An 18,630-nucleotide genomic window follows, 5' to 3' on the forward strand; every position below is an offset into this window, starting at 1 on the left:
GTGGCTGAGTTGAAGAAATGGCACCTGACTGCTGCAGTGGAATAGAATGTGAGCTGGCAAAGGTTCAAGTTGGACATACAGGGTGCAACAGCGCAGGAAAGGGTGGGCGCGGCACAACAGTTCGGCCTAAAAGAACAAGCGGCTTAATCACGCTGAATGAGCCGGAACATGCCTCAAGCATCCATTCCAGTAAAAGAGGAAAGATGTAGCAGACTCAAGTAGGACACACCCCAGTGACTCGACAAATAACATCTTATTCTCCGCCAGACGCGTCATCCTTGTAAAAACCCCAGTGTGCTGGCTGCTTTGTAAACAGTGCTCCTCAGATGAAGACATACTTGGGATTTCCTTGCAGAGTGAGGTCCTGCCTTAGCAGTGTTGTAAAGTATCTCTGCTCTTAAATCCTAGTTATTTCTCTCTGAATTGTGAACAACATATGAACCCGGAAAAACTGGGACCAAAACAGCATTTTGGGGAGGAAGGTTGGGAAACAACGAGCTCAAATTTGGTCCCATTTACCGCCTGTTTGAAGTAGGTAATACATCGGTATAGGCCTTTTTTGGAAGTCTGTGGTGCAGACAGAGAGAGGGTGGGGTTTAGGCAGAGTAGCTGAGCGGGGAGTGTTTTTTGCACCTCTAGGCTTTATTTAGAGGGCATGCATGCGCCCCATAGCTCCTACGGCTCTTCTGAAAGGTCTGGGTCAGGTCAGTGCCGCCTTAACTCTTGGGCACGCTGGCCAGTTGCCCGGGGGCCCCAGGTGCTCAGACGGCCCTTGCAGACCAGAATTTATCACAATATTCCATTAAACATTTTTATTCCTGAGTGGTTGTGTCCCAGTGCACTGCTTAGCCCAGGGGCCTATAATGCTGTTAAGACGGCCCTGGTGTCTCTTGGCTCTGAATTATAGGGTCCGTAGTTTGCAGATCTGGTAGTACCAGACCCGCGGAGATCGGAATGTTAGATTGGCAATGGCATAGAAATGCATTCCCCCTGGCAGCACCACTGGGGGCTGCCTGAGAATCTCGCTCACTTGTCTTCCACCCAGACTACTTCATTGTGATTTTGTGTGGGCAACAAAAGCTTGCCAGACCGTTTGATAACACGTTAAGAAGAGTGTCCGAATAGAGAATAAAAGCAGACGTTTGCTTGTTCAAATTCTTAAAGGGAAAATATGCTGTTAGGAAAAAAGAAGATTGAGAAAATGCAGTTAAAGAATTTTATATTTCATTTTCGGGGTATTGATGTTTCCCTTGACCTAACCCATGGAAGCGCACATTTCTTTACCAAGAACAGGTTACTATGTGCCACTGTGTGCAGGTCATGTGAGCCTAAGCAGACATTTAGAAAAGCAGAGGAGCAGGTGTCGTCACAGGTACACTTGAGTTAGACATAGTTACCGCTGTCATGAACTGCAAAGATTCTTGCATTTATATAATTTACATTATTTACGGTGCGGGTAGTTTCTTGATTTCATAGTTTAAATGTCAGGAGCAACATTGCTAGCAACTTCGGTAGGGTGTGAGGCTGTTCCTGAGGGAAGGCGGTTGGATGGTCAAGACATCTTTTTTTTCTTTTAGTTTTGGGAACATCCAGTATCATTAGTTGGGGCCGAGGGTGGTTCAAAAGCGGACATTTTCTGCTAGGTTTTTAGGTTTTTGCGTCTTTGTGACAAATATATGCGTGCAGGCATTAAATTCAATTTTGTGAAGGCGTGAAAAGTAATTGAATGCTATCGGAAGTGATGACAAAACTATACAAACTGCATCCTGGTGCAGGGCTGCAGGAGCAGGGTCTTATGACATCAAGACCCATAGCTATGGCTTCTGCAGGTGCAAGGCAATCGTGACACGTAGCTGTAAACTGAGTAAGTGCACAAAAAATGTGCAAGAGCATGGTGCATAAATGAGCAGCGGAAGAGAGGTAAAACGCCTCGATGTTCTGTTTTGGTTTAATGGTGCTTATCACGTGTGTCTGCCAGTGTGAGTCTATGTATAAGCAAATCATTTCTTTGGAGACTTTTTGAAATACATTCCAACAATAACCAGCATTTGCAATGCAATAAGTCTCGCATTTACGTGAGTTTGAGCTATTGGCATTGTAAATGACAATGCCTTTTCTTTATGTTTTGGTTTTCAAAACATAAATAAAGACATTGCCATTTACAATGCCAATAGCTTAAACTCTCGCAAATGCAATAGCTATTGCCTTCCAAATGCTTGTTTCTAAAAGTGCCCCATGCCGCGCTTTCACTTTAATGGTGGCCACGCCCTTTTCTTTAAGACGCAGGTCATCTAAAGAAAGGTCCGGTCGCCATTAAAGTGAAAGAGCGGTAGAGGGTGCTTTAAAAAAAAAAAAAAAGCATTTGTTAAGCAGCATAAGGCGTACAGAAGTGCTGCGCTGTGCAAGGAGCATTTTTTAAAGATAAAGCGCAGCGTCCATGATTGGGCGTCGTACTGTCCTGAAAACAGGGTGGATTAGAGAGAACCTGTCGTGCCTGCAAAAGCAGCTATATTAAAGACATTAAAGAAAATAGTGCTCATAGACTGTAGTTATATCAGACCGTGTAACATCACAAGTAAAAAGTCCAGGCCTCATGGGAGGTTACAAATGCAGACAAGGTGTAACTAATGAGGGACTAACAAGCCCTTTAACGAATCAGAAGCAACCATTTAGAAACAACAGGAGCCAATTAAAAAGATGTGCGGAGAATGGGCGGAGCATCAAGTCCATACCTGAATACAGCATGCCTCGCAGAGCAACGCATGCGCTGCCCAGGCTCGACCTAAAAATGGAGATCATAGGCAGAAATGAAAGGCAGTCTAGGACTTCCAAGTCCCACAACTCTGCTCGACTGACCTTCCCACCAACATTTGTATTTTGAGCCGCCTTGGAGTGAATCATTCATTATAGAAATTGAGATTTGCTTTGTACTTCTGATAAGCACAACATTTTAATCTTTACTCCTTGCGCCATTAAAAGCAGGTGCACAGCCTTCAAGGGTACTTTTATGTGGTCAATGAGTTTGCAAGCAAACATGATTTCAACAGCCTAATTTTTTTAAATCATTTTCACTTTTGAATCTTTTTGTAGAGGCCCAAATTATGATATTGCAGTACCATGGCTGGGAAAGGGCCGTAGCACTTAGCAGACTCACTTGGTTATGGAGCATCAATAGTGGGTGTAGTTACATACTTAGTGAGTCTCTTTAGCGCCTAGATTTGAAAGCCTATCAGGAGTCTCAGTGACACACAGGTTAACTAACCTTTTGGTGGTGGTGTACCGGTGAAGAAGATCCACCAAAATACTGTCTGTCCTAGAGATACACCAGAATACTGTCTGCCCTAGATATCCACCAAAATACTGTCTGCCCTAGAGACCCACCAGAATACTGTCTGCCCTAGAGATCCACCAGAATACTGTCTGCCCTAGAGACCTACCAAAATACTGTCTGCCCTAGCGACCCACCAAAATACTGACTGCCCTCCAGATCCACCAGAATACTGTCTGCCCCACAGACCCACCAGAATACTGTCTGCCCTAGAGACCCACCAGAATACTGTCTGCCCTAGAGATTCACCAGAATACTGTCTGCCCTAGAAATCCACCAGAATACTGTCTGCCCTAGAGAGCCACCAGAATACTGTCTGCCCTAGAGATCAACCAACATACTGTCTGCCCTTGCGACCCACCAACATACTGACTTCCCTACAGATCCACCAAAATAATGTCTGCCCCACAGATCCACCGAAATACTGTCTGCCCTAGAGACTCACCAAAATACTGTCTGCCCTAGAGATTCACCAGAATACTGTCTGCCCTAGAAATCCAACAGGATACTGTCTGCCTTAGACTCACCAAAATACTGTCTGCCCTAGAGATCCACCAAAATACTGTCTGCCCTAGAGATCCACCAGAATACTGTCTGCCCTAGAGATCCACCAGAATACTGTCTGCCCTAGAGATCCACCAGAAAACTGTCTGCCCTAGAGATCCACCAGAATACTGTCTGCCCTAGAGATCCACCAGAATATCTACCAAAATACTGTCTGCCCTAGACATCCACCAGAATACTGTCTGCCCTAGACATCCACCAGAATACTGTCTGCCCTAGACATCCACCACAATACTGTCTGCCCTAGAGATCCACCAAAATACTGCCTGCCCTAGAGATCCACCAGAATACTGCCTGCCCTAGAGATCCACCAGAATACTGTCTGCCCTAGAGATCCACCAGAATACTGTCTACCCTAGACATCCACCAGAATACTGTCTGCCCTAGAGATCCACCAGAATACTGTCTACCCTAGACATCCACCAGAATACTGTCTGCCCTAGAGATCCACCAGAATACTGTCTGCCCTAGAGACCCACCAGAATACTGTCTGCCCTAGAGATCCACCAGAATACTGTCTGCCCTAGAGATCCACCAGAATACTGTCTACCCTAGAGATCCACCAGAATACTGTCTGCCCTAGAGACTCACCAAAATACTGTCTGCCCTACAGATCAACCAGAATATCCACCAAAATACCGTCTGCCCTAGAGATGCACCAAAATACCGTCTGCCCTAGAGATCCACCAGAATATGGTCTGTCTTAGAGATCCACCAAAATACTGTCTGCCCTAGAGATCAACCAAAATACTGTCTGCCATAGAGATCCACCAGAATACTGTCTGCCATAGAGATCCACCAGAATACTGTCTGCCCTAGAGATCCACCAGAATACTGTCTGCCCTAGAGATCCACCAGAATACTGTCTGCCCTAGAGAGCCACCAGAATACTGTCTGCCCTAGAGAGCCACCAGAATACTGTCTGCCCTAGAGATCCACCAGAATACTGTCTGCCCTAGAGATCCACCAGAATACTGTCTGCCCTAGAGATCCACCAGAATACTGTCTGCCCTAGAGACTCACCAAAATACTGTCTGCCCTACAGATCAACCAGAATATCCACCAAAATACCGTCTGCCCTAGAGATGCACCAAAATACCGTCTGCCCTAGAGATCCACCAGAATACGGTCTGCCTTAGAGATCCACCAAAATACTGTCTGCCCTAGAGATCAACCAAAATACTGTCTGCCATAGAGATCCACCAGAATGCTGTCTGCCATAGAGATCCACCAGAATACTGTCTGCCCTAGAGATCCACCAGAATACTGTCTGCCCTAGAGATCCACCAGAATACTGTCTGCCCTAGAGATCCACCAGAATACTGTCTGCCCTAGAGACCTACCTAAATACTGTCTGCCCTTGCGACCCACTAACATACTGACTTCCCTACAGATCCACCAAAATAATGTCTGCTCCACAGATCCACCGAAATACTGTCTGCCCTAGAGACTCACCAAAATACTGTCTGCCCTAGAGATTCACCAGAATACTGTCTGCCCTAGAAATCCAACAGGATACTGTCTGCCTTAGACTCACCAAAATACTGTCTGCCCTAGAGATCCACCAAAATACTGTCTGCCCTAGAGATCCACCAGAATACTGTCTGCCCTAGAGATCCACCAGAATACTGTCTGCCCTAGAGATCCACCAGAAAACTGTCTGCCCTGGAGATCCACCAGAATACTGTCTGCCCTAGAGATCCACCAGAATATCTACCAAAATACTGTCTGCCCTAGACATCCACCAGAATACTGTCTGCCCTAGACATCCACCACAATACTGTCTGCCCTAGAGACTCACCAAAATACTGTCTGCCCTACAGATCAACCAGAATATCCACCAAAATACTGTCTGCCCTAGAGATGCACCAAAATACCGTCTGCCCTAGAGATCCACCAGAATACGGTCTGCCTTAGAGATCCACCAAAATACTGTCTGCCCTAGAGATCCACCAGAATACTGTCTGCCCAAGAGATCCACCAAAATACTGTCTGCCCTAGAGATCCACCAGAATACTTTCTGCCCTAGAGATCCACCAGAATACTGTCTGCCTTAGAGATCCACCAAAATACTGTCTGCCTTAGAGATCCACCAAAATACTTTCTGTCCTAGAGATCCACCAGAATACTGTCTGCCCTTTGGAAGTAGCAACACTGAAGCATTAGAAACATGCTAACACATCTTGCTAACACTGCCAAATATCCTTTCTGTTGGCACGCACCAACTTTAGTTGAATCAGAGTAAGGGCCTCTTTTGGAGTTTCGCAGGTCGGAGGCTCAACAGTAAATCACCAGAGCTCCTACCCTGCAAAAAGTATGGTTCCCACACTCTCTTTAGAGTTGGGTAAACACTGTGTTTACCCCAGCAGAGCAACCACTCCCTCTGCCAGGGTAGACCTCTAACCTAGACCCCCATCTGCCAAGTAGTCGCCTGGTCACAGTGAAGGACGCCTCGTCCTTTTGAGGGTAGGACAACCGTCACTCATTTTCCCTGCCTATGTCTTCCATGTTATGCACCATGGACATGCGAAGGAAAAATGCAGGAGTCCCCCATGTGCAGGGAGAATATGCACAAAGTTGCGCCTAAAACATGGCACCCTTTTGGCAAGTCTGCAGTGCTGTGAAGGGAGCTGCCATGGTTACAGCTCCCTTCACAGTACAGAAATCACCGCCAGGGTCTAAATGGCCCTCCTAAATCATTTTCACTTTCTATGCTTTTAAATTAAAATAAAACATTTATTAATTCATAAAACTCACAATTAAAATTACTTTGAAACCTCTGTGCAGTATAAAATACTGAGTGCACATTTAACTTAAGCAATACATTTTAATTTTGATATAATTCACCTGAATATATATTCGCACAATTTTAAAGTTGTAACACAACGCAGAGTATTCTGGAAAACACACAATGATGTTTCAATGGGAGGAGCATTTAATTAATAAGAAAATATAGTAGCAAAATGCTGCAGATATATCCTGAAATAAAACGCATTGGTTAGTGCACAGTTTGCAGGTGAAATATAATTCATGGTTTAAGATGTTGGTAGCAGGAATGCTTTTGGTAAAGGCTGAGGTTACAGCCGGAGAGCATGATAGCATGCTTGGTGGTTAATTTTGATTAGGAAAAGGACTTCTTTCACCCACATCAGAGTTTTTTCCTGAGATCTACTCCAGTGTTTATCACTTCCTACAAATACTGAACTTGCCATTGCAAACCTAAACTAATGCTACTCATATTTTCTCCCTCATTAGACCAGCAGTTGGAGATTTCAAGAATTCCAATTTTGGAAATACAATTTTAGAATAAAAATATTTCATGACTCTAAAAAACGTGATATTCTGCAGGAACCCCAAGTTTCACCTTCATAATTTAAGTTTTCTAATCTGAGAGCCCCCAAGCTTTTTAAAAAAAACTATCTTTTTATTGGTCAGTCAACTCACAATTTACCAAATGCTACCAGGAATCTGGTACAATAACTGTGAATAAATGAATTTACCAGCATGACTTATGGGGGGGGGGGGCTCTTAAATTGTCCAAGTTCCCTCGCTCCTGCATGGTTTACTTAGAAGGATCAAGCAGAATGAACAAGTCACTCGCCTGTACTTGGTAAGCAACTTGTCGTTACAGAGTCCTTTTAAACGTTACAAATGATTCCTAACCTGAATTCTTCAGAGCAGAGCAGTCACGATGGTGGAGGCCATCTCTTCTGTGTGCGCTTGTAATTCTATAAAAAAAAAAAGGAATGGAATGAGTCAGCTGAGTAACGAGCCTCGAAGAGCGCAAATTGTTATTTTTGTGTTCATTGTAATCACGGTGTTTACTCTGCTAATACTTGTTTGACTCATACCAGAAAGTCTCTGAAGATTGCTAAGACTAGGGAACAGGCCAGTCACCTGTCAGGATCACCTGTGAATCTGACCCCACCCTGACTAACCTTTACACGTGATTGTGGTACGGGACTGACTGCCATGTCATAAGATTATGGCATTTAAGTAGAATGTGCAAAATACACAATTCAACAAAACACAAACCAAGCTAGAAAATTAACATCTGATGCAGCTAAAAACACCAAATTCTAAAATCCGCATGAGAGCTGCATCATTGCAGTTTGTGGTGTCCTGGCAATCACATTCAGAAACAGGCAGCAGGCTGGTGCTTTTTAAAATGCCTCTCATATTGCTGCCTACATCTACAGAAAAACAGTGTAATGGCAAAAAGTACATATTGATTGGTGTGAAGTAAAGGAACTGTGTCCTGTGCTTAATTTGTGCCAGTGTTTGCCGGTGCTCGGCTCCGGCACCTTTTTCTAAACACTGCATATATTTATCCACCACATGGTGGGGATGTGTGCCTATTTTGTTTGTTAGCAGAATTCCTCAATGGTGATGCAATATACTTTAAAAAAATTACAAAGTAGGTATGGCTGTCGCTAGCATTTAGTAGTAGTGGTTGGAGCTGAGATGGCTCCTTGTGCGTTGGAGTCATGAACAAAAAATTTGGAATCTGGGACTTTATATATTTTTTTTTACTAATTAAGCACTGGCTGTGTCGCCTTTCTGACATACTTAATGCCTGGGCTCAGAAAGAGGGGTTTAAGCCAAACTTTCCTGAAGCACCCACCCACAAGACAGATGAGTAAGAAATGTATAACAATAAAAAAAAAAAGTATGAACATTTTTATTGGCATTTTGCAATTAACGATAATCGGTACAATGTATAACAATTTTGATGTTGCTTGGAAAGTACATAGATATATGGTCTCTGGAGGCGTCCTCTCCTACAACTCTAATATAACCCTCTCTGTTTAACTGAATTGCTTGCACTCAAGAAATAAAGAACACATTTTATTATCGTGACAGAAAATAAAAAGAATCCTAAAGATTTTGAAAACCAGTATATGCACAGTGTAAGTGAACTCCATTATATTTACAGGGATATGTCGGGTAGTTAGTGCATAGTGAGCTGAAAGCTAACTGAGCAATTGTAGCACAAATTAGTAAAATCAGTAAAAATTAAGAAAATGCTGTATTTGCCTGCTTATTTTTCCAAAGACATTGACATAAAGACCAATATTTTGCAGGCATTTCTGGAGGTACACTTATGAAATATTGAACATAATCTCTGGTTTGCCATCTGCGCCTGACGCTCCCAGAGTGGCTTGGAAACGAATACTGCATTTTACTGTACATTTGACCAAATCGGATTAGCTAGAACAGCACATCGGCTTTACAAGTGCGGGTTGGTAGTAACTCGTGGAGTATTCCAGTGCTTTTGTCTAGCGGGAGCTGCCCCGTTACCAGTACAAGGAAAGAGGACCGGGAAAAGGGAAGCGGAATTGGAATGAGAGTGAAAGAGGCAAGGAAAAGGAAGGGAAGAGGGGAGGGGAGCGGAACTGAGAGGGGAAATGTGGCTGAAACTGAATGACTGTGAAATATGGAAGAGAGAAGAAAGGAGAGGCGGGCACCAGGAGAGATGTAAAAAGGTGCAGGAGCAATCTAATGGAAGGTGGGGGGGAATGATCGGAAAGGGAAGAACCCTCCCTTCTTTCATCTTTATTCCTCTTCCTCCTCCTGTTTATTCCTCTTCCTCCTCCAGAAATTAGTTTCCCTTCTTTCCTTTCTTCAGTCTTTCCCCACTTCTTCTCATCTCTTTTTCCTTTTCTTTCTCCTGCTCTTCCATGACCAGGCTACACTGCTGGTAATGTGAGATGATGATGTAAGTACATTCCCATGTTTCACTAGTTTTGCACTTTCCTGGAGACCTCTGGATTTTCCTGCATGCCTGACCTGTGCACACATTGGGCAAGCCCAGGCTGCCACACAGCAGCACCACGCTAGCGCACACGTATATCAGACACTTCTGGAAATACAACATGCCTACAAGCCTATCCGCCCACGACCCTGACCTAGCCAACAACGCGCCCACCATACTCCAACTTTAGGATCCAAGTCGGTAGTAGCACTCTGGTGTTTATTTACCCTTTACCATCAAGACGCCTGCCTTTGGGCTATTATGGCCTTAATTCCTAGGCCTATTGGTAAAAGGAGCCTCAATTAATTAGCCTAAAAATCAACAAAACGGCTACTTGTAGTAAAATATAAAAGTTACGAGTTCTTTCTGAGCCTAGCTCTGAAAATCAGACTGCCAATAACTATATTTCGTTCAATGATTTCTGCATTACATTCTTTTGCTTTAGCCTTTTGTCTCACAGGTTAATTTTGAATGACTTTAGAAGAAACCTTTCAGCATGTTTAAGACTGTTTGGAAGTATAAGATTTGTGTGCCTGTGCTGTTTATTGACTGCGCTGACGCAAACATGAAACTGCTTCAGAAGAGAAATATCAGAAATATTTCAACATAGGATCAGTTTGATGTATAGAACCAATTCATTTTTATGTACAGCAGATCTATCTCTGTGATTTTAATAATTCTGTTATAGCTTGCAGCAGCAAACATTGTGAACTGCATTAGGACATATCCTAAAACCACTCAAGTTGGACATTCTCTGCTTTTAGGATGCTCATGAGTCATCGAGGTATATATACACTGAAGATAAAAGCCCAAAATTGATGCTTCCAGGGCGGCATCATAATGCATTACAGTACAACACCCACATTTTCTACATAGTAATTCAAAGCATATTAAAGCTTTGTGACAAAGCGAAATACTCATCCCTAGGATAGAACTGAACTTCTCCAGGCCAGAGAACCTCCTGTACCTACCTCTTTATGATTAAGAGCACAATTAGACCAAGGGCTCAGTTGTGATAGTAAAGTAATCCCAGCATAGAGATGTAGCACAATCATGTCTTTTCACACACACAAGCCATTGTCCTACCCATTTGTACTTGTGTGTGTGTGTGTGTGGGGGGGGGGTGTATTTGAGATGCTCCTGGTGCTAGTTTGTGCTTGCTCAGTTGTGTTATCCGCCTTGAACGATGAGGGAAGTACCCAACACCCGGGCACTGGGAACTTGTGTCCTTATACCTAGGCAGTGGCATCCTTCCCTTTTTCCCCTCTCGACCTTACATTACCAGTTGGCTAACTGAGAAAACGTTCTGCATCTAGTTTCAGGACATTCACCTGAGCTAGGCTGTGACTTTTGCAATCTGTTATGATCGGGGTCTGTAAATGAATAGCCCTTTCAAGTTCGACCACCAAGATTTAGATTGCCTTTCTCCAGGAAATGTATTACGTTTCAAGTCCTTTCACGCCCACTGTGAGATTCAGTTCTTTATGGAGCTTTTCTTTGTTTATTCTCCTATTTACTTTGAGCTTACTTTATCAGGATTTTGGCATATGCTGTTTAAATAGATTGAACCAGTGTATACCACTGCACCACTGCATGTTGCACTTTACTATACTGTAAAGAGTCTGAGCTTTGACTGAATGCCACTCAATAGTGACCATTAGTGGTTCTTGGTAGAGGGCCTTCTCACCCAGAACTGGTACTATCACTTTCTATTCCTTTTGCTTCCAATTTCTGAGAAACCTCAGTCATTTAATTTTTGTTTTCTTTGTCAATTTAAGTGGAATCTAGATTATCCTGTTGAATTCTATTTTTGTCTTGCGGAAATTGGGATTTGGCTGCATCACTGAAATAATTGCTTACTTTGTGACTGTTCACACCTGCCTCTCTATTTGGTAGCTATCTGAACTATTGTATCAAATGTGCTTGGTCAATTTGGCAGAACGCGCTATTCAGAAAGTTGTATAGAGTGGAGTCCTATCTAGGAACACTCGAGGTAGTTGGTATTGCGAGGCTAACTAGAAAAACGTATATGTACATTGTTTGAAGGTTAACCCTGATTCTGCTCATTTTAACTTTGAAACTGCAAATTAACTTACAGTTTATAAAATGCAGATTTTCTACTTAAATCTTGGAAATTGCTTCCGTGTACAATAAACAAAGAAAAGGTCCCAGTCTGACTATGCTTAGCACCTTTTATATATTGGTCCATGAAAAAAACTGTTTTAAATGAAAGCAAGTTATTATTTACTGTGTGACCTAGAACACTCACTTGATATTTTTGCACGAAATGTGGTTCATTTTTGAGCGGCCCTTAAAATTACAATATGGGTTCCTTTTTATTTTACATTGTTTATGCTTCTTTTTTGGATTACCTTCATTCTTCACAGTTTTGTTAGACACCTCAGAGTGTTTCTCATGTCTGATCTTCCCTACTCCACTCACTCTTTACTGCTCCAAACCCCATTCTTTATCTGCCCACTTTAACTTTGTCAGTCCTATATTGATTGTAAATTTTGTCCAACTGGTCCCTGGCAACGCTCCCCTTTCTTCATAAATTAGTGACACTTGTACCCCTGCCTTTTGCCTACAGTAAGCTTTACGTGTAGGCAACTGCCAACCAACGCCGTAGCTGACATACAATTTACTTGAGCAAGTAGCACGAGAGGGGAGGTCATTTTCCTTAAAAAGGTGTGGTGGTTCCTTACAGTTGATCATCATTCCCTGAAGCATTATAATTTGACCTGCCTCTGTTTTTATCTTGTGGGATTGACCCGAAGCCTTATTTTTCTAAAATACAGACTTCCATAGTAAGGAGATGTTTAGTTTTTAAAATGCATCAGCATCAGTGGTGTTGCAGAGACTTCCCATGTGGCATAGTTGAGGTTAGTTTAGGGTTGCCCAGTATGATCATACCAGACTTTCAGAATAGCCACTGACTGTAAACGAGTTCAATTTAGATTAATTGTACATAAGTGTATTTTATGTGGAGGCCTTAAATACCTGGCCTGGATCTGCCTGGCTTTGACCAACTTTGTACAGTGCTTGTTAAGATAGTTTCCACTTAACCCTCACATTACTCTTCATGTCATAATGTAAATTCTGCATCTAGACTCAGAAGAAGCACCACCTAAACAAATATAGTGAAGCCCACAAGAAGTTGTGGAGAATTTTGACAGATACTTATCAAACGTTGCTGTAAAGAACTTTACGAATCGGACATATATAGTAACAATTAAGAGGTACTCCTTTTTGTGAGAAGTACCACTAAAATTTGTTTTGTAATTTAAATGTTGTGTTGGCAGTTGTGATCTGGGATTTCATACCAATTCCTTGCTTCCTCAGGCATGTTTCTGGGTGCAAGTGATGCGAGATTTGCGAAATGGCGTGAAACTGAAGAAAGTCCAGGAGCGTCAGTACAGCATGCTGCCAATAGAGTTTCAGCTGACGCCCTACGAGATGCTAATGGATGATATTCGCTCGAAACGCTATACTTTGAGGAAGGTGATGGTGAGTTGGACACCCGAACTAGCTCTTTATTGAAAGGCCAACATCTAGGCCAGTTTTTCTCAGGAATAACAATAATAATGCATGACCCTGTATACAAGGAAAAATTCAATTATATGTTGTGTGAAGTGTGCTTCATAACACCAGACAGGAGTAATGAGTAGCGCAAGTCTTTGCTGTCAGGTTCTATGAGGACATCCTTATTCATAGTGCAATCCCATGACTTTGCAAGCACCGCAGTTATTCATGATGCAGTGTCAATCCCTCCAATTTACATTGCTATATAATTGTTTATCTAATGAAGCCTTCTCCCTCATTGTAGCCTATGTTGCATGGTTGTTTTGCTTAATGCTGTGACTCCCCCTCAGTCTGACTGTAATAGAAGCGTCACCCTTTGTAGAGGAGTTAATACACTCTAGACTTCACCGTACCTCCCAGTACATAAAGTGATCTGAGGCCTAATGACCTACAATGAACAACGGAGTGTCAGTTCCGCATTCCTGAAGGGTGTTGACATCACACCTTCCACACCCAGGAAGCGTGTTAGAACAGTTTACCATATATCACAACATGTACTGTTACTGATAAAAGGTGCAAGAAAGAAAATAATTGCTGTACAATTTGCTGAAAGTATATTATTTGCCCATAGCAGTAATTTCCTTCCTTGCTGCAGTCCAAATGGCCCCATTAAGTTCCCCATCCACTGATGGGCACAGGTCTAGTTGGGAATGCTTTCCAAGGGATCTATTACTTGGGTGGCGGATCGGAATGGATGAATCACAGGGCCTGGTTGAGCTTTCTAGCTTTAGGAGTGAAGGTGTTTTGTCTAGTTCCAGATAGAATGAATTTCAGAGTGTACAATTTTGGCAACATGGTGCAAAAGAGAATAACAAAAGATTACAAGTGTGACCTAAATTAATAATTGCCTCTGATCTTGTGTTATTTGTGCATGAAGCACCTAGTCACACTCCTCTATTTGGCATAACCGGGCCCAAGCACATGGGAGGTGACCCCCCAGAAGCTCCTTGTCTTTCTGGCACGTTGTCCCTCTCTGTTTACATTTCCTTTCATCATTGTGCACATTGATGATGACATTGATTGCACTGTCCCTTGGCCTGTCGCCTCCTGTTCACACCACACCCTGGTTTTTGTTACAGTCCACCGTCTTTGGGACTGTTGCAGCAGAAGACTTATGGGCCCAATATAATTTTTTTAATTTCTTATTTATTTTCCTTCATTCGGACCTCTGATGGACCTTGCTCATCACATTGAGGGGTGAAGAAAACAAGGGTGACAACTGTTGGCTACCCAATGATGATCAGTAATTGGTAACCAACTTACATATTCGTGATCAAGTTCAAATATACCACTCTCAAAAGTATACTGTAACGTAACGGTATAGGATGGCAACTGAAAGTCAAAACCTCCTAAAGAAATGTAGTCGGGCCAAAATCATACAAACTAACAGCTCAGTGACTACTGTGCTAACAACAGCAATACGACCTGTTCTGAAAACAATCAGTGGCTAACTTTTCTATACATTAGAATTTAGATCACATATGCACAGTCTCTTTTTAAATTCACTAATGTTCTTTATACAGACTCAGAAGTGTACGGTTTCAATTTTTGTTAAATTAGCCAGAAATAAAAATCAAGGCAATAATCATTATTTGCAAGGTTCAGTCATGAGTCTCATAATACAAATTCAAATGTAGTATAAAACTACATATTGAATAAGGAAGCTGTTCCCAAAGTCCATAGAGAATAATGTCTAGGAAAAGAACTCCAAGAGGAAATCCCACAGGCCATTTGTAAAGTTATGGCTCGAGAAAAGAGTCCAAGGTAAGTCTGCCACGCAAGGGGTTCCTGCCCACGGCAAGAGCAGGAGAGAGTTTCCAAGGTCCTCTCAATAAACCTAGAGTCTGGTCAGAGGCAAGGCAAGAGAACATTCAGAAAGCTAGCAAGTCTGCCAGTATGAGTATGCAGGACAGCAAGGGCAAAAAGGGACAGTCAACAATGCAGGTGCAGTATTATTGTCAAGGTACTGGACCACACTCTACTCAATAGCAACACCCGCAGCCCCAGCAGCGACTGACCAACCGAACCACTGACGACCCAGCCTTCCTCCATGAAAGGCTTGTCAGTATTGTTCCACAGGTCTGGAGAGGACATCGACTGTCACACCATTAACATCAGGTACTCATGAAGTCATCATCCGCTTACAAGATGCAAGAGTGGCAATATCTGCATTCTTTCCCACACTGTTCATGGGAACAGTAGCGTAACTAAACTTGAGGGGGCCCTCCTGCAATGTATGTGGAGGGGCCCCCTCTGGGCTCAATCTGGAGCTTCCGGGCCGGAGTACTGTGCTGAGGGGGCCCCCTGGAGCTTCGGGGTCTCCCCGCACCACGGGTGCCTGTGTTACGCCCCTGCATGGGAATCGATTGCCGGTTTTGGACACACAGGTTAGTCTACAAAGAATCATTCATTACTGAAGCTTTCTGTGTGCTCGTAGCAAGAGTTCATGTCACAGTCACATGGTAGTATCAATGTGAGTGTAACAATATGTATCGGATCATTCCAGAATGCCCTGGGAATGTACAAGAAAGTAATATGAGTGTGGACTGAAGTAAGATTCTTCGTCATCCTCTTGACAAAGTAGAGGCCTATAGATTAAAGCCAAGGTTAGGGCATTCAAGCCAGTACATGAAATACATATATGAACATGTGCATAATCAGATGTAAGCATGTGTGATTCAATTAATACACGCATCATAGTAGGCAAGTATATTAAATAATTTCATGAAACCATTCATCAGTGAATGTGGCCTACTACCTACCATATTTTCAAAGTTTATACATGCAAACCATACCTATATTTGTATGTACAATTTTCGTTTTAGGAAATCTAAGTCTCTTGTTATAAAGATTATTTGTGGAGAATTTCAGCTTTCTAACTGGGCAAATTGAAAAGTTGGTGCAAAATCTATGTCAGTGACGCATTACAATGAGAACAGAAGAAGATAGTTTCTTAAGCATTTTACATTCGTAGTCATTATAAGAATCCACACGATTTCAGTTGAAGCTCAATAATGCATCAATAATTAGTTGACATATACTCATTTCTTATAAATTGGGTAATTGCAGAAAATACATTTTTGTCGGTTTTTATTTCAACATGGTTTAAATCTACGAATTCAACTGTTAGGCAAGTTAGACACAAATGTTTTTCTTCTATTTCTAAAAACGAAGCACTTCTTTTGCGGTGCTTGTACTATGTTTCCTCAATGATCTTTGAGGGTTCTATAACTTGTGCAAGGTGCTCATACATTTTACGGAATGTTTTCATTTTCCTGTTCAATTTAATTGCCGTACAAAGAATAAACAGCTTTTAAGCTGGATCAGGACTGTCCCTACCTGGACTTGTCCCTGCCAAGGGCCGCTCTTCCTGCCCCGTGTCTGACAAAATGTCTGCACCCTCGTCTTTCCCAGTCCTCCTGAAAACACCACAAAATAACATTTGAATAATTCAGTTTTACTTCCAGCTTATTTTTCAGGCTATTCACCTGATATGTTTCCTCTAACGCGTTGATGCCGTTGACTTAACTATGTAGCTGTCGAATCATGTGCTTGTCAAGAACTACCTGGTTTCCTCAGTCAGAAGGTTATAAATTTATATTAGGTGGATGCAGCTTAAGTGCGCATGAAACAGTGACGTTACGTATGGGATATGTATAAGTGAATAGAACATTGGCCACAACTTTTTTTTCTACATTAGCAGTCGTTGGGGAGATTGAGGTGCTGAATTTATCTGGGAAAAGCTCTCGTAAATGTATTTTTTTATTTAAAAAAAATCATTATCTGAGCATTAATGAGATCCTAGGGAAGTGGATTCATGAACGGTCAAATATGGGACATTAACCTGATGGCGACTATTCATCCCCTATAGCTTAAAAATCTTTTCAAATGTCAGGACAGATTAATTTAATTTGTCTTCTTAATATGGATCAGAGATTAGCTTTGAATTTACTTCCTTAAATGATAGGTAAACAGAACAGGTTATTTACTGGTCGTGTACAGTGCCTGTGCATCACGAAGGGAGGCTCAGGCTGATAGCCATTACTACTAAATTGAACACTAATCTGTCCAGGCGGTGAATAGGTTTCAAAGCAAAGTCTCTTGAGAAACATGCCACATATGAGGCCAGCTAACTGGAAGTAGCGGAAGATGGGTTCTGCTAGCATGTCTCCATCTAGGAATTCTTACACCACTCTGAAAAATATAGGTGGCAAGGCAGGATTTGCAGTAATTAGCATAGAGTTTGCCCCCTTGTTCTTTGGTTGGCACTCTATTGTTTACTGCTGAGGCTCAGCAGGAATAGGACCTGGAGTACACGTCCTGGTTAATGGCTTCATCCGCTGAAGTATCTCAGTGGCCTACTGCAGAGTGAGGGGCCCTCTGAGATTCCAGCATCTCACAGATATGCAAGGGCATTGTACCAAGCAGAGGTTCTTGTAGTTTGGCTCGGTGTTCCCTGGGCCTACATGACTGCTGTCTTCCTTATTTATTTATTTATTTAGAAAGTTTTATATAGCGCGAACAAGATCTTCGCAGATATCAGAGCGCTTTACAGAGGAGGGGAGCATGTATACGCAGATACATCAATCATGTTAAAAGTACATTGAAGTGATATCATAAAACAATCAAGTAAGTCAATTTCAAAGTCAAAATAAAAATACAAAGGGTTCGAACAAGTAGTACAGATGAGTATCGAGTCTTTGTAGTTTTTCCCCAGTAGTGGTTCAAGTGTATTTAGCCATGAGGATCGCTTTTACTTCTTTCTTGAAAAGTATGGTAGAGGTGATGAGCCTGGTTTCAGGGGGGAAACCTGAAACCAGGCTCATCACCTTTTGCAAATTTTGTAAAAACCTCCAAATTTATACAACTTGAGTAAACAAGAGAACATTGTAGGGTGGATCCTGTGAGCGATCTGGCATTTTCTCTTTTCCCTTGTATCCCATAACTTGAGCTTTCAAGTCTGCTTTATGGGAGGTTGGTGAGGGGGCTGGCAGAAGATCAGAGACCAGTTTGTCTTTTATTTCATACTTCAAACCCGTAACTAATTCCAGCAAGAATTATGTGCCAAATCTTGTCGTGAGAAGAAATACCAAACCCTTTTTAGGTCAGGCTTGACAACAGAGATGTCATTAGACCTTATGTAATCTACAGGCAGTGTCGGACTAGCCTAAAGGGCAATCAGGCAGTGCCTGATGGGCTGGTGTGAAAGATCAGTGTGTCGGCCAGTCTTTTAGCAGTTTATTGGCCTGTTTTTTTCTCCCGGTGGGACAGTTTTTACAGTTGATTTCCCTAACATTACCACAAGCAATGCCTGCAGTATGCCCAAAAGCAGGTCTCCCACACCTTGCAAATTATACAGTGTGTTTTACCAAGTTCAAAACTGACCTAATTTGCAATTGTG

The 18,630-nt window shown here is 42.4% G+C and overlaps 1 protein-coding gene across 5 annotated transcripts in view; it reads left to right on the top strand.

The window, feature by feature from the left end:
* SPIRE1 (spire type actin nucleation factor 1) overlaps positions 1 to 18,630 on the top strand; it is a 543,573-nt gene that overhangs the window by 393,189 nt on the left and 131,754 nt on the right. For all 5 annotated transcript variants that reach the window (XM_086965582.1, XM_086965585.1, XM_086965586.1 and 2 more), the window contains exon 6: positions 12,990 to 13,154. In XM_086965582.1, the coding sequence (XP_086821708.1) occupies positions 12,990 to 13,154 (165 nt within the window). The remainder of the gene's footprint in view (positions 1 to 12,989; positions 13,155 to 18,630) is intronic.

The sequence above is a fragment of the Lissotriton vulgaris genome, chromosome 4_1 (genome assembly GCF_964263255.1).
Source record: "Lissotriton vulgaris chromosome 4_1, aLisVul1.2, whole genome shotgun sequence".
Classification (NCBI taxonomy): domain Eukaryota; kingdom Metazoa; phylum Chordata; class Amphibia; order Caudata; family Salamandridae; genus Lissotriton; species Lissotriton vulgaris.